At 44.2% G+C, this 15,917-nt stretch overlaps 1 protein-coding gene and 1 pseudogene across 2 annotated transcripts; both read left to right on the top strand.

The window, feature by feature from the left end:
• The first annotated feature begins 3,134 nt into the window (after window positions 1-3,134).
• LOC127779290 (F-box/LRR-repeat protein 13-like) lies at window positions 3,135-6,944 on the top strand. 2 transcript variants are annotated; one of them, XM_052306021.1, is made up of 3 exons: window positions 3,135-4,176; window positions 4,263-4,397; window positions 6,161-6,944. In XM_052306021.1, exons 1-3 carry the CDS (start codon window positions 3,283-3,285, stop codon window positions 6,194-6,196), a joined length of 1,065 nt encoding a protein of 354 aa, XP_052161981.1. In that variant the 5' UTR covers window positions 3,135-3,282; the 3' UTR covers window positions 6,197-6,944. The 2 variants fall into 2 exon arrangements, with proteins under 2 accessions (XP_052161981.1, XP_052161980.1); XM_052306020.1 differs by lacking the exon at window positions 6,161-6,944 and adding an exon at window positions 4,517-5,747.
• Window positions 6,945-10,634: 3,690 nt separating this feature from the next.
• LOC127779295 (F-box/FBD/LRR-repeat protein At4g00160-like) lies at window positions 10,635-13,933 on the top strand (annotated as a pseudogene).
• The last annotated feature ends 1,984 nt before the right edge of the window (window positions 13,934-15,917 follow it).

Below are 15,917 nucleotides of genomic sequence, written 5' to 3'. Positions count from 1 at the left end.
GTCCAGGGAGCTGTAAAGGAGGAGAATCTTACTGGTTTTTTTGCAGGGTGAATATTTAGGTTGTTTAGATTTAGTAAGGCCCCAGCTAGCCAATAGCCACGACAGTTTTAATTTGTTAATTTAGATCATGTGGCTGATACAAATGTGTGTGCGGCTGTGTGCATGGATACACTGTTTCTGTTATGGTGTACTTCATTTCTCATTTTATAAATTACCTGTTTGCAAGTGCTGAACTGCGCAGATACTATATATGTATGTTTCATGGTGTCATGGGACACCGATAACTTCCCACAAAATCTATTGTAATCTGTTGTTTTCTAGTGTTCATATTTGAAGTGATTATATTGAGTGATAGAGGTGATATCAGTAGTTTCTTAGCCCGATGATCCTCCCAGAATTGGAGGAGGATGCACGACGTTCTCGTTTGTGGTGCGTAACCATACATCTTAGGTAAATAGATCTACAAAGGTGGGCGGCGGACGGCATGTGGAAATCGTTAGGTGGGCGGTCGTCTTCATGTTGCCCGATCGATATGGCAGAATTTTTTATGAAATGGATAGATGGACCATTGGTTATTTTGGGATCACGTTGTTTCGGAGCTTACATGCTTGGAACGATGCTATGCTCTTCGAAACTTTTTACTATCGAGATGCCCCCTATCACTGTTGTATCTTTTAGTTTCATGCATCATAGGAGTACATGTCACTGTGGTCCAGGGGCTAGCCCTGTAGCGTGGGAGGGGTTAAGTGTAAGTATTAGCGTGGAGTGCCATATCGGCGGCCGTCCACGGTCAAACAGGGAATAGAACTGCTGCGATACGTTAAACCATGAATATACACGCAAACGTGCAAATAATTTCATCGATCTAAATAAAATTATTTGCATTCACGCTTTTAAAAAATATAATTTCTCTATGATCACTTGGTTACCATAGTTCAAACTTGACATGCATTGGGCCACATCTTCTAGAAAATAGCTTTGGATCCCTCTCATTCCTTGATCTTAATCATATCATATAAATCTATACAATTTATTTCCACTTAGTGTAGTTATTATTATTTTTCTGTGTTGTAGTGCTTTCACGTCATCTGCAATGTTTTACACCGTTTGATTAGTTTTGTACCCGTGGGATCAAATTTGTTGCCCTGCACCAGGCCAACGCCAATACAGCATATGGGCCACTAATCAAGCCCAAAACACTACCGGCACAACCAAAGGACGTCGTGCACAGAAGTTCATCTGCTAGAACAGCGGAAAGAAGGCAGGTTCCGACTTCCGAGATTCTTTCTAGTGTACTACTCCCTCTTTCAATTTTTAAAACGTGAAATTTTTTTCACATAGGCCAAAAAACGAACGTGGGTGGTTATTTATTCCTAACTTGCCCCTAATTAAACGCATATAGTAGATTGGCATGCAGAACTAGTCTGTTGCTCTTCTCCACGTGGTGCGTGTATTTCAAGGCGAAGTGTTCGGCTTGTGTGTGGTGCGTGTATAGGTCTTGTGTTGCTAAAGTCTTGCTTGGGTGTCCTTCTAGATGAGAGATACGGTGGCCCACCAGATCCAGGGTTCACCATATCGCCAGTAACCACGCGGTTACCGCGGTTACCGGGTTTACCGCGGGGTACGGTAATGAAATACCGCAGTAACCTTCTTAAATTCAAATAAATTTAAAAAATAATTTGAATTTTTGATGAATTTTGTACGGTTTGTCACGGTTACCACGCGGTAACCCTGGCCCCGGCGGTTTGCGAAACCCTGGCCCAGATCCATAAGGAGATCGAACGGGCTTTAACTGACCCATGATGTAAATAGATCTATTAGATAAATTATTTACGTGATGTATGGTACACTAATGGAGATCTGATCTTTTCCCGTGGTATCCAAAATCACAATTGTCGCTGCTGGATTAAGAACCGGCACTAAAAATGCTCCAAGTCCCTCAAAACATTTTTAATCTGGTTAGTGTTACCAATCAAGACTAAAAATTAATATTTAGTCCCGATTGGTAACACCAACCCGGACTGAAAAAAAGAAGAAATTTTAGTCCCGGTTGGTAACACCAATCCGAACTAAAAAAGAAGAATTTTTAGTCCCAATTCATAACACCAACCCGAAGTAAAGATATTTTTAGCCTTGATTGGTGTTACTAATTGGTAAAGATGCCTCCAGGGTTAGTTCAAAAGGAAAGCATCTCTATTCAAATTAGATGTGTGTACTAGGTGCAATGGTTACGTGTGTAAGGGCTAAGGTGAGAGATCTTGAGTTCACATTACACATATTTTTCATTTGCTATACAACTTTAGTACCAGTTTTCTCAACCGGGACTAAAGATCTCAAGTTTTAGTCCCGGCATCTCTATTCAAATTAGATGTGTGTAGTAGGTGCGATGGTTACGTGTGTGAGGGCTGAGGTGAGAGATCTTGAGTTCACATTACACATATTTTTCTTTTGCTATACAACTTTAGTACCGGTTCTCTCAATCTAGACTAAAGATCTCAAATTTTAGTCCCGATTTGCTCATCCTAGTTGATACAATTGGGAGCAGAAATAGTTGTAAACTAGGAGTAAAAACCGTTTCTCCAGTAATGGTTATGAGGATAAAATCAATATAAAGTTAGATTTTTCTGATTAACGTGAAAGTTAATAGAAAGTTCTCAATTATTATAGATTTTACTGATTAACATGAGAGTTACTAGAAAGTTCCAAATTATTATAGATATAGATTTTTGTTTTGCGGAGTTAGATAAGTGCCACTGTAATTTCTCTGCTTTTAGAGTTTCCTATGCATTGAGATTAATATTTTCATGAAAATTTCAATCCTTTCTTGTCAGCATAGTTCTTTCTGAGCTTGCTGTTTAATCAACATGATCCAGAGCTATAACGGGAGATATCATTTCATTTGAGGTTTGGTGAGAAATACGAACAGTAATGGACATGAGCCAGGGCAAAAGTGAATCATTTCATTTGAATTTTTTGCATCTTGGGCATTTTAGCAGGACAATCTCCTCGACGATAAACTGGTTGTTGGTCGGCAGAAGCTTTAATTTTGGCGCGCGCGAACTTCAATTCCATTTCCATTCACGCTTGATTTTCCCTCCCATTCTTTTCGCCACGATAACTACACCAAAATTAAATGCGATCAATCAGAGCCGTCCATATCTCTGCAACGGCAGCAGATCCACCAAACCCCACACCCTCTACAAATTTTCAAAACCCCAAAATGCTCTCCGTGTCGTTCCCCATTCCCCACACCCCAAAATCCCTTCTCGCTCGCCGCCGGCGATGGAGGCGGCGGCGGCGGCAGCCAAGAAGCGGAGGTTTGGTCGGTCCACGGGCAAGGGATCGCTGGGTAGTGACGGCCTCGACCACATCAGCTGCCTCCCCGAAGCCATCCTCGGTGAGATCATCTCCCTCCTCCCCACCAAGGACGCCGCCCGCACGCAGGCCGTCTCCCGCCGGTGGCGCCCGCTCTGGCGCTCCACGCCCCTCAACCTCGACGTCGACTCGCTTTCCACCCAGGAGCGCAAGCGCACCATGTTCGTCTCCAGGATCCTCGCCTCCCACCCTGGCCCCGCTCGCCGCTTGTCCCTCCCCTTCTTCCGCCTCCGCGACCGGTACGCCAAGCTGGACGGATGGCTCCGCTCCCCCGCCCTCGCCGACCTCCAGGAGCTCGACTTCAGCTACGACATCGAGGACGAGGAGGCGCTCTACCCGCTGCCGCCGTCCGCGCTGCGGTTCGCTCCCACCCTCCGCGTCGTCGAACTCCGCACATGCCATTTCCCCAACGGAATGGCACCGGCGCTGCATTTCCCACGCCTGGCGCGGCTCACGCTGTACCGCGTCACCATCTCGGAGGACACCCTCCATGGCTTGCTCTCACGCTGCTCTGCATTGGAGAACCTTTTGCTGGTGGGGAATTTCGGCATTCGTCGCCTTCGCATCAACTCCCCATTTCTCAGGAGCTTAGGCTTCTCTGCTTCTTCTTGGGAAGGATATCGTGATGCCAACTTCCAGGAGGTGGTCATCGAGGACGCTCCATGCCTCGAGAGGCTGATGCCACTTTATCCCAATCATGGTCCGGCGACCATTCGGGTGATCGCGGCGCCTAAACTGGAGGTACTAGGTGTGCTCTCTGATGGCATATCTCAACTCCACCTTGGAACAACATTTTTTCAGGTAGTAAAAGGCTTCATCAATGACAATTCTTCAATGCTGTATGGATGGTGGCTATTATCTTGATATGCCTTGTTTTTCTCCTGCAGAAAATGATTGCTGTCAACCTGACAACCTCGATTCGAACGGTGAAGGTTTTGGTTCTTGATTCAAATGGCCCTAATCTGGATGTAGTTGTTGACTTCCTCAAATGCTTCCCCTGCTTGGAGAGGCTGTATGTTGTAGTGAGTATTTCCATTTTGGTTTCTTTCACTAGATTGATTATAATTTTGTCAAGTATTACATTGCCAAGTGCCAACCGGTTAGCAACTGTTTTGCGATGGTCTCTTCTTTCCTTTTACAGTCTCGCCCACATAAGGTTATCAAGAATATAAGGAGCTATGACCCACTACATCCAATAGAATGCATGGAGCTCCATCTCAGAAAAGTGGTGATAAGATATTATGAAGGCAAGAGGCCAGATGTTGACTTTGCCAAGTTCTTTGTTCTGAATGCAAAAGTGCTAAGAGAAATGGATTTCTGTAGCCCTAGCAATCGCAATCTGAAATGGCAGGATAATCAACACAGGCGCCTTTCATTGGAAAATAAGGCTTCTCAAGTTGCTCAATTTACATTTAAAACTACCTCTAGGACTAGGAATGAGTTGACTAGGAACAGGCATACACATGAATTGTCAATGTCTGATCCTTTTGATTTCTCTTCATGTCTATGCTCTTCGTGTCGATTCTTCTTCCAGTTATGATGTGCTTGCAGATGTCTTATATCCTGTTCAAATACTAGCATATTTTGTACCTGCTCTTATTTGTATCTTAAAGTTTCTTTGCAAATATTTAATGTCGGACTGTGTTTGCATGTTATCAAATTATCGACTTACCTATATTTAAAGCTTCAACCTGGTATGTTTCTACAACTAATACATTCCCTGACTATGGAAGTCCTATTTTCTCATGTTTATATTATTACCACCCTTGCATTGTTCGTTACTTTTCGTCTACTGAAATAAATTAAAACCATATGTACCATTAAGCTGTATGTGGAAAATAGTTTGGCGGATATAGAGTAGCTTGACCATCATTTTCAGATGTACTTAATGCACACAAATATATTTGAATTATTCTAGTGTTAATGTCATTCATGGATGCTTTTCGGTTTTACAGATTACCAACCTGATTTCGTGTCTGAACTGATTAATAAGCATAAGATCAAATAAATGGTTATTGATGTATTTATATTATTTTGATTTGATGCTTACAGAAGGTCAAAATACCTTAGATGCTTGGAGAAGGTAAACCTGTAGTTTAATCCATCCTTGTTTAGACACCATTTTAAGGCTTTCTAGAATGAGGAAAACATGGCACTACTTTCTTGCAATCTGTGTTGTGATGTATTTGTATGATCGCCTGCACAATGGGTGTTTGATATTTGACAAGTGACAACTAAGTTGTAGTATGGGAATTAGTGTTAGTATACAGTTTCGGAGTTAGAAAAGGCAGCACTAATTTTTCCTTCTAGCTTTTAAAACAATTTTCATGTAATATGACTGAACAACATCCTTGCAATATGACTAGTAATACCAACTTCCTAGGGCTAGTTTGGGGAGCTTAAGATTCTGAGAAGCAGCTGCTGAGAAGCTAGCTGGTGAGAATCTTCTGTCTTCTAGTTCATTTTTCAGATTCTACAACTACTGATTCTCCGAATTTGGGTAAAAAGCTGGATTGTTTGGGAGAGCTTCTAGCAACTGAAGATTCTAGGAGAAGCTGCAGCTGCTAGAAGCTCCCCCAAACAGGCTCTTAGTTACTTTTGTGAAAAAATGGTACCATGGTGTACGACTGCCTTCAGTAGTTCGATGGAAACAATATCTTTTATGTTCTTTAAACCGTGCAGTGCAGTATGTTTTGCGAAAAATCGCTAATTCTTTTTCTTCGTGTTTTTCAAACTCACTACTAGAAAAAGCATTTTTTCTGATGTGGGGGTATTTTTTTCGCAGGCGGCGCAGGCGGACATGACCTTTGGAACCAAATGACCGCCTACAAAAATATAAATCGTGGTGAAGTTCACTGTCCGTCTGCGAAAATCTATTTTCGCAAGCGGACCACTTAAGCTGCGCCTGCAAAAATCATTTTCGCAGGCGGATCACTTAAGTGGTCCGCCTGCAAAAATTGTACCTACCAAAAAAAATGCATATCCTTATCTCCTCCTCCCACCCCTTCCCACCACTCATTTCTCTCTCTCCCTCAACACTTCTCTCACCGTCCTCTCCCCTCCCCTCACCTCTCCTCCTCAACCCGGCCGCCGGCCGAAGGTGGCGGTGGCAACGTGTGCTCTCGGCGGCGGTGGTGGCGGTGGCAACGGCGGGCGATGGCGGCGGAGGGCGGCAGCGGCGAGGAGGGTTGAGGCGGTGTAGCTCCAAGCCCCTCCCTCCCAGATCTGGCGGGAACGGTGGCCGGCGGCTCCCGGCCCCTCCCTCCCAGATCTGGCCGGAGGGGGATGGGGGGAGGGCGGTAGCCGGCGGAGCTCCCCTCCCTCTCTCATCAGATATGGCGACGGCGGCGGCTCCCGGCCCCTCTCTCCGAGATCTGGCCGCTGGGGAGCGGGGGAAGGGCGATGGCCGGTGGTGCGGACGACGGTGGGGTGTGATCGTGTGGCGGCGACAGCATGGCGCGACCGTGAGGCAGCGGCGGCGGACGACGGCTCCCGGCCCCTCCCTCCTTCCCGGCGGCGGCGTGCCGCGTTGTGCCCCTCCCTCCCTCCTGGTGATGTGGGAGTTTTTGCCGATGAAGATGGATGAGCTATATGTATAAAGTGATTTTAGGTATGATTTTACATGTGATTTTGTTTGCTTTCTTTGCTTGAATTGATTCTTGTGAAACTGAAATATGGCTGGCGCGTGTGAAACTGAATTTTGGATGAACTTCTCTGTTGCTTCTCTGTTGAGTTTGGATTCACTGGATTGGATGAGCAATGGGTGGGAACTGGAAGCTACTGCCGGAAACGGCGGTGGCTGCCCATTTTTTTAGCGCTGGAAGCTATTTTCGCAGGCGGATCAGTTACACGCCTGCAAAATTCAACTATTTTTACCGTCGTTGAGTTACAGGCGGACCGCTTGCCCGCCTGCGAAATGGTGTTTGGCCCACCTGGAAAAACACTTTTTCCAGTATTGACTAATGTTGTTGAGTTCTCCAACTCTAGTATCATTATCTAAATAAAAAATAAATCCCTTGTTATAACTTAAACTATTTGTTTTAGAAGTATTACTCTTCTGGTTTGATTGCCGAATTTTTTATTTGTAATAATTAATAGTTTGCAAATTAAATAATTAGTAATTGGTAAGTGAGAATTAGGAAAAATAGGATGGACGCTGTTTATAGTTGCGTCCAGATGTGGACACTGAGACGAACAGCGTCCAGTTGTGGACGCTTTGCAAAACGGCGTCTAGGCTAGTTACTGCATGGGCCGTTCCAATATACTGAAACTGCGTAACGATCAAGGCGCAGACGACGCTCGATCGGGAGACATCGCCGCCATCCACCTCACCCTGGGCGTCGTCTGTTCACCAACATGCCCGGGACGCGAGGACGACGTCTGTGAGTCTGTCTCGATGCCCAGAGGCTGCACGCGCTGCCGTTCGATTGTCCACCCGGGATCCGGGGAAAGGGAAACCACCAGTCTGCCTTGACTTTCGTTTTAGCTGCCGCCATCCTCTACGAGACCACCAAGAGTCCAAGACAGATTGATTAGTATAGTTTGATTCACTCGTGAGATTTGCACAATAGCAGAGAAACTCGATTACTTTTAATTTATGCAAGCATGTTATTACATTAGTAGTATTTCCTAGCACAATACATATTTACATTCAGGTGTGTTGAACATTCGTCGAACAAATATACTAGTAGCTGGCTCGGTGTCTGCCTTTCAGATTATAGTATACTGACATATATGCTCCTTCGATGATGAACATCCGACGATGATTAATGTCCTCAACTCCTGATTCGTCTTCTCTTTCGCAAGGGAGCAGCTTTGCTATATATGTAATGTCGATCAGATTTATCACAACAGAGGCCGACATGGTAGCGATGGCGAGGGCTAAGCCACTCCCAGGATGATGGCGTCGAGGGCAAAGCGAATGGAAGAGCCGAGGCTTTCAACACTCACAACGTCGTGCCTGCGATCGGCTAGGGCGAAGGCTGTGTGGAAGTTCCGGCATTGGCCAGCGCTACGCAAAGTTACGACGTGTGTCAGTCAGTGTGTGGGCGCTGGGCACTGGGCCGCACTAGGAAGGTGGACTTGGCCTCGAACAGCGTCCAGAGCTGGACGCTGATCGGAAGGGTGTCCACAGCTGGATGCTGTTTGCGTCAGCGTCGGTCTTACTCCCTCCATCTATTTTTGATAGGTATATTTTAAAATTAAAAAAATTATTTTTATAGGCATATTTCAATCCAACAACCTATCATCTTAATGACTTTCTTGGATTTAATACGTGACTCTCCATTCTTCCACATAAGATTGGCTACATAGGCATCGGGAAATATAAATATTAATGAATCGTTTGTTTACAATGAATAGCTAGTAGCATGTTTAAATGGATGATAAGTAGAATTACTTATCCTTGGTCTGTGTGCCAAGATGAAATATGACTATCAAAAATAGATGGAGGGATTATTTTTCAAAACAGGAGCATTGATTTACTAATTATTTAATTCAAAAACTATTATTTATTATAAATAAAAAATTCGGGTTTGATTAGGTTGGTGTTTCAAATACAGTAGTGCAGTCATAACATAACATAACATCAGGCAAAATACAGTTACCTTTTCAGCACAAAGTACTGTATTGTATTCGTCTGCATACAACTCCAGCTACGTATCTCTTCACGTTCTCTGCTTGTCCTCTATATGAATATGAACGCTATGCCCTGTAAAAGGAAATTTGTTTTGTTTCATGGAACTAGTGTTGCCATAGATACTTGCTCATCACGCTTTTTTTTTTGCTGCCACGAATATGTATACAAATTCAATACTCCTTAATTTTGAGACTAGGTGGATGATTCCATTTATCCATTTGGTTCGTGGGATGGGTCGATCCTAATTCTTTCTTTGGTACGTGGGATGGACTATGTTTGCATCTTCATCCGTTCCCGGTGACGTGCTTGAAGGCGGTGACCAACGGTTGAGGGAGAGACGACTGGCAAGCGGAGGAGCACATGACCGAAGATGAAAGGAGGCGAGCCGCGACGGCTATTGGCAGCGGGTGGAGGAGCTTTGCGAGTAGCGGCGATTGGAAAGGAGCGCACGCTGCACAAGCAACGACGAGCAAAAGGGAGCTCGTGAGCAGCAGTGGGCAGATATCCTCTCGAGAGTCTAGAATTCACTCCCCTACTTGTATCTCGAATTCTCAACTTTCTGTGTGCTCTTTATTTATGTTGAATGGCTGAATAGCCGATTAGATGAATTCGAGCTGATAAAAGAATGAATAAACTATTATAAAAAAATGAAAAATGGATTTAGGATGAAAATTTAATAGATTCATTTATAGATGTTTTTTTTTAAAAAAAACACGGTTTATGAGGTCATAAATTTTGCATTATATTTTTTTATTAGATAGCAGACACACGTGCATATACCACTACACACGCAACACCATAGTCACATATCCACGAATGTGTCCCTAACTATATTCACAACCCACAAATACACTCCCATAGCATATGTTCTAGAGATGGAAACTAGTGACACATCTCTAATCTTAGTAAAATTCTATTGAAAATCCACTTATACGTGCGTAACACTGGAATTTAAACCCTAATAGATAAAGTGGTACACCAATAAATCCACCGCCGCACCACCTATACTTCCCCCACAATTCATATCGTAGCTAACAAATGCTTGTTTGCAAATATTCTCACATGGCATTATTGTACCACATTGTCACCACTCCTCTTTTTTCAGAATTGCACAAAGAACACCATATCTTTGTCAACAGCTATACTACTACAAGCACTGTGTTGATGCTGATGCCCTGCACGAGCTGTGTGACCGACCGACCGCAAGCGGAAAGAACAGAGGTATAATGCTAGTTTGTTGTTGACTCTAAAATTCATCCCTAAACCGCAAACCAGATATGATGCATCCCTCGACTCTCAAAAACAGTGCAATAAGGTCCAAATACGGTTTGAACGATGGTTTCGGTTGACATGACGCCAACATAGTATTCATGTAGCATTTTAAGGCATAAAAAATAGTGATATGCACATGTCAGTGAGCGTTCTGTTAACATAAAAAAATATAAATTCGAGCATTCAATGACATATGGATCCTACTATTTTTTCTAATTTTAAGAGCCATGTCAACACAATATAGATGTCACATCAGCTGAAACCGTCATCAAACCACTTGTGATTTAGTTGAGGGACATGTCATTGTTGGTATTATGGTTTGGGAACGAATTTCAGACTCGACGACAAACTGAAGGATCTAAAATGAACTTATTCCGAGGTAGGTAGAATCAGTGACGGACCGGATGGGCCAGCGCAGGCGGTGTCAACTGAATCAGATTGGGTCTCTGCTCGCCGGGGCTGCACGGTAAGCCTGAACAAATTCCGGCGATCCCCATTCCCTAAACCCTACCTAAACCCCTCCGCCGCTCTGGCCTCTCCGGCCGCGCCGCTTGCCGCCGGCGATGGAACCTGTGGCGCCGGCACCCAAGTTGCGTAGGTCCGCTCGATTACGGGGTCAGCAGGGCCCCGACCTCATCGGCCTCCTTCCCGACGCCATCCTCGGGGAGATCATCTCCCTCCTCCCCACCAAGGACGCCGCCCGCACGCAGGCCGTCTCCCACCGGTGGCGCCGCCTCTGGCGCACCGCGCCCCTCAACCTCGTGGCGGACGACCGGCTTCCACCCAGGAAGAGGATCGCGCCGCCGTCGTCTCCAAGATCCTCGCCGACCACCCTGGCCCCGGCCGCCGCTTCTCCGTCCGCGACCGGTACGCCATGGCTGACGGCTGGCTCCGCTCCGGCGCCCTCACCGCCCTCGACGGCGTGGCGCAGCCGCACCCGCTGCCGCTGCCCGCGCTGCGGTTCGCGCCCACCCTCCGCGTGGTCAAGCTCGGTTGGTGCGATTTCCCCAGCGGAATGGCACCGCGGCCGCATTTCCCTCGCCTCAAGCAGATCACGCTGTCCGACGTCAGCATCTCCGAGGACGCCATCCATGGCGCGCTCTCATGCTGCCCTGCATTGGAGAGCCTTCTGCTAGAGGGGAAGAGCTTCGGCGTTCGTCGCCTCCGCATCGCCTCCCAAACTCTCAGGAGCTTGGGCCTCTGTTATTCCTGGAATGCACGAGATGATGGCAGGTTGCAGGAGGTGGTCATCGTGGATGCCCCTTGCCTCCAGAGATTGCTTACACCTTATCTGAATAATGGTCCAGCGACCATCCGGGTGATTGCAGCGCCTAAAATGGAGGCATTGGGTTGGATTTCTGATGGCATATCTGAACTCCACCTTGGAACAACATATTTTCCGGTAGCAGCAAACCAATTCGTTAATGACGATTCATCATTGCTATGTGCTGGCTATTATTCTTGATATCTATGCCTTGTTATTTCTTCTTCTTCTTTTGCCAGAAAACGACTGCTGTCAACATGCCAAGCTCAATGCCAACAGTGAAGGTTTTGGCTCTTGTCTCTGATGGCCCTAATCTGGATGCAGTTGTTGATTTCCTCAAATGTGTCCCATGCTTGGAGACGCTGTATATCACTGTGAGTATTTCCCTTTTTGTTTCGCTCACTAGATGTAGGATCGAATAGCAATAACTAAGCCAACCAGAAGGGGGGGTGAATGGTTGGTATCCCCAAAGACCTAAAACTTTTAGCGGATATAAAAGTTACCCTCAAATTCGACGGAGATCGGTCTGACCGAGATTGATCTGCCGGTCTGACCGTGTGGATGCCGTCGGTTTGACCGCCGATGTTGCCTGCCGCGCCTGTCGCTGCCGCCGGTCTGACCGCCGTGCTCCCGCCAGTCTGACCGCCGCTTGCCGTCGGTCCAACCGCCGGTGAGATGTCGGTTAGACCGCCGAAACCCGATGAAACACAAATCGAAGAACTCTTAAAGTGGATGACGACTTTATTACTTCTCTTTGTGTTTACAAAGTGCACCAACAACACTCCTTAAAAAATTTCGACTAAACTCGAAACCCTAACTCAAAACTCAACTCAATTGCTCTCAAAAGCGATACAAAAGCGATACCGGGAAGCCTCACGCTCCCCCTCTATTTATACCCGAGGTAGGCAGCCTAAAGCCACGAACCAAACTCATACTAGTAGTCCTAAATACCTTAGGAAACCCTCTAGTACAAGAAAGAAACTTTACATAACCAATCGTACCAAATTTGGACTTCTTCCAAATTCGACTCCGCATCCCATACGCACACAATAACTCCATCGTACGCCATATGGAATCTCCATTAACCACGTGCATCAACTCTAGCCTAAGTATCCCGCATGATCTCTGACCACCACAGACGTCGTCTTATCCCCAAGCCGACTCCCGGTCCATCACCACAAATACTCTCCCGAGGCATCGAGTCACCTACACATGAAATAAACAAAGAAACCATATTCCGAGACCAAGCTATCTCCAACTTGACTCATTAGTAGCAAACAACAGTATTACATACGTATAGTATCCATCTAGAAGCCATAATCATGAAACAATCACGGATATCCAAATAAACAACCCAAAACCGAAACCGACACAGCGTCGGCCGGTCAGACCGTGGGCTGCGCCGGTCTGACCACGCAATACACACCGGTCTGACCGGCAACACCTGCCCGGTCTGACCGGTCCACATAAAATAACAGCAGTATCCTGTAGATTCACCTGTGAAATCCAATCATCTCCAAAACCACTTCGTGAATAAATTCCAAATAACAAAACCAATAATCTCCAATGCCAATTGTTCATCACAGAATAATAATCAAAAACACCTTTGATTTTACACTAGATTGATTATAACCTTCCCAATTATTGCATTGCCAACTATTGTAGTTAGGCCATTCCTAACCCAATGACTAGGATAGTGTCCATAGCATTCAATAAGCTACCACCTAGGATGAAAAATGATGTGACAAGTGAATAAATGAGGAAAGAGAAGAAAACCATGTCTTGCATAGACATGCTTTGTACACAATATCCAAGACATCATGTGAGATAAGTAGCATTAAATTGAAGTATGGAATAATGGTGTTTGCATTGGAAGAGTAGTGTCTATTACTAGTTTCTTGATGATGTAGAGTTTATGGAAACTATGAATAATATCATGGGTTGGGAATAACCTATTAGCAACCACTTTAAAATGGTTTCTTCTTCATATTTACAGTCTCGCCCAGATAAGGTTATTAAAAATGCGCGGAGGTATGAGTGACCTGCTACATCCAATAGAATGCATCGAGCTCCATCTCAAAAAAGTGGTGGTAAGAAATTACGGAGGCAAGTGGCCAGATGTTGACCTTGTCAAGTTCTTTGTTTTGAACGCAAAAGTGCTAAGACAAATGGAGCTCGGTAGCCTTCCCAATTGCAATCAGAAATGGTTGGCTAATCAACACAGGAGACTTCAATTGGAAAATAAGGCTTCTCAAGATGCTCAATTTACATTTAAAAAAACCTCTTGGTGTAGATTCGTTAGTATTAGGCACACCCATGATTTGTCGATATCTGACCCCTTCGACCGCTCTTTGTGTTGATGCTGCTTCTGGTTTCGGTTATAGTGTGTTTGCAAAAGATATCTTCTATTTAAAGATTCGTTACTATGCAACGATGTCAAGACTATGTCAACAAGTCATTGAGTTAACTCTATTTAAACCTGCATACTGCATGTATACATCCCTACAAGTGCATGTCTGGAAAACTGATTGGGACAAGGAAAATATAGACTATGTTCTCTGGTCGGGCAGGCTCGACATGCATGGCTGGAGGGGAAACTGTTTTAAGCACTCGGGTGGACGTCCACCCGTTTCTTGCATGTCATCTAAATGGTTATGAAATTTTTTTCAAAAAATTTGACATGATAGGTTAATATGTAATATATTACTTCACAAACATGTTCAAATTCGACTTCGACAAGTTGTAACAAAAATAGCAAATTTAACTGTGAATATACGTATACTAGTTAGAGTTTATGGTTATGAAATTTTTTTCAAAAAATTTGACATGATAGGTTAATATGTAATATATCACTTTACAAACATGCAAGTTCAAATTTGACTTCTACAAGTTGTAACAAAAATAACAAATTTGACTGTGAATATACGTATACTAGTTAGAGTTTAATTTGTTATTTTTGTTACAACTTCTAGAAGTCGAATTTGAACTTGCATGTTTGTGAAGTGACATATTACATATTAATCTATCTTGTAAATTTTTTTTAAAATTTTTCATAGTCATTTAATTAACATGCAAGAAACGAGTGGACGTTCACCCGAGAATTAGAATCCATCCCCTGGAGGCTCTGCTCGACATAACTAGGTTTGTACAAGACCCGTTTTGATACTACTTTTTGTTACCCTAATACAAGCTAGGTTACCTTTACGCTTATATTCCCATCTATATAAGGAAATCTAGAGATATAATTGCAATTCAAACTAAATAAACTAGGAAAAAAGGATAGAAATCAAATCTCTATGCCGCATAACTATCTATATGCTTATGCCTACCTACTCGGCCATTGCACCGGTCCAATTTTAAGTTTCTACCACTAATACATTCCCTGCCATGGATGTCCTATTTTCAGATATGGATATGGTAATTAAGAACTGCATACACCTTGAGCTATTACTAGACTAGCAGATCTAGTAATAGGGAAGGTAGTTGACTGGCAGATCTAGACTAGCCTGATCATCATGTATCAGCAGAGATGTATTTAATACACACAAATATATTCAAATTGTTGCTGCAACATCAAGTATAGTCAATTCTTGTTTAGACACCATTTTGAACACATGTAAAATGTGGAAATACATGATGCTACTACGTCTCTTTATTTTCTTGTACATGTATGGGCATATATTTGTATTATCATATGCACATGGGATGTTTGGTGTTTTCTATTTAAATATATAAGTCGGTTGTGTAATCTGGGTATTAGTTTTAGCATATAAGGTCGGATTTCGATAAAGCAACACTTGTATTTCCTTGTAGTGTGGATATTAATGCTAGACTACAGTTTTGGATTTAAAAACTTTGGCACTCACTAGTACAGATCCTTCCATCTGTGACGGCCCATAACAAGACTGGAATTTGCGGGCCGTCACAAGGAAGTAATCTCAATCGGGCCGAAGTTTTGCCCGATTAAGATATGGTCGCACAGCCATGGTATATCGGATCGATACTAAAGCCCGTCACGGATGACACTTATCTGTGACGGGCTATAGTTGAGGCCCGATTGAGATGAGGGTTCCATATCTCAATCGGGCCCTAAAAGAAGCCATCTGTGACGGGCTCCAACTAGAGGCCCGATTGAGATAAGTTTATTGCCCGTCACAGATGACACTCTTTTTTGACGGCCTTTTATTAAGGCCCGATAGAGATTACTTGTATGCCCGTCACGGTTGATTATTTTAGGGCCGTTACAGATATTTGTTGCACAGTATAAATACCCCCCACCACCTAGTGTAATTGTATCCCACTGTTCACTATTTTGGTGGGAGGTTGTAGGGGGCGATTTTTTGTCCTTTTTCCAAGGAAAATAGAAAT

Source organism: Oryza glaberrima, chromosome 7 (genome assembly GCF_000147395.1).
Source record: "Oryza glaberrima chromosome 7, OglaRS2, whole genome shotgun sequence".
Lineage (NCBI taxonomy): Eukaryota > Viridiplantae > Streptophyta > Magnoliopsida > Poales > Poaceae > Oryza > Oryza glaberrima.
The sequence above is the reverse complement of the archived record's forward strand: the minus strand, read 5'-3'. Positions and strand labels throughout refer to the sequence as shown.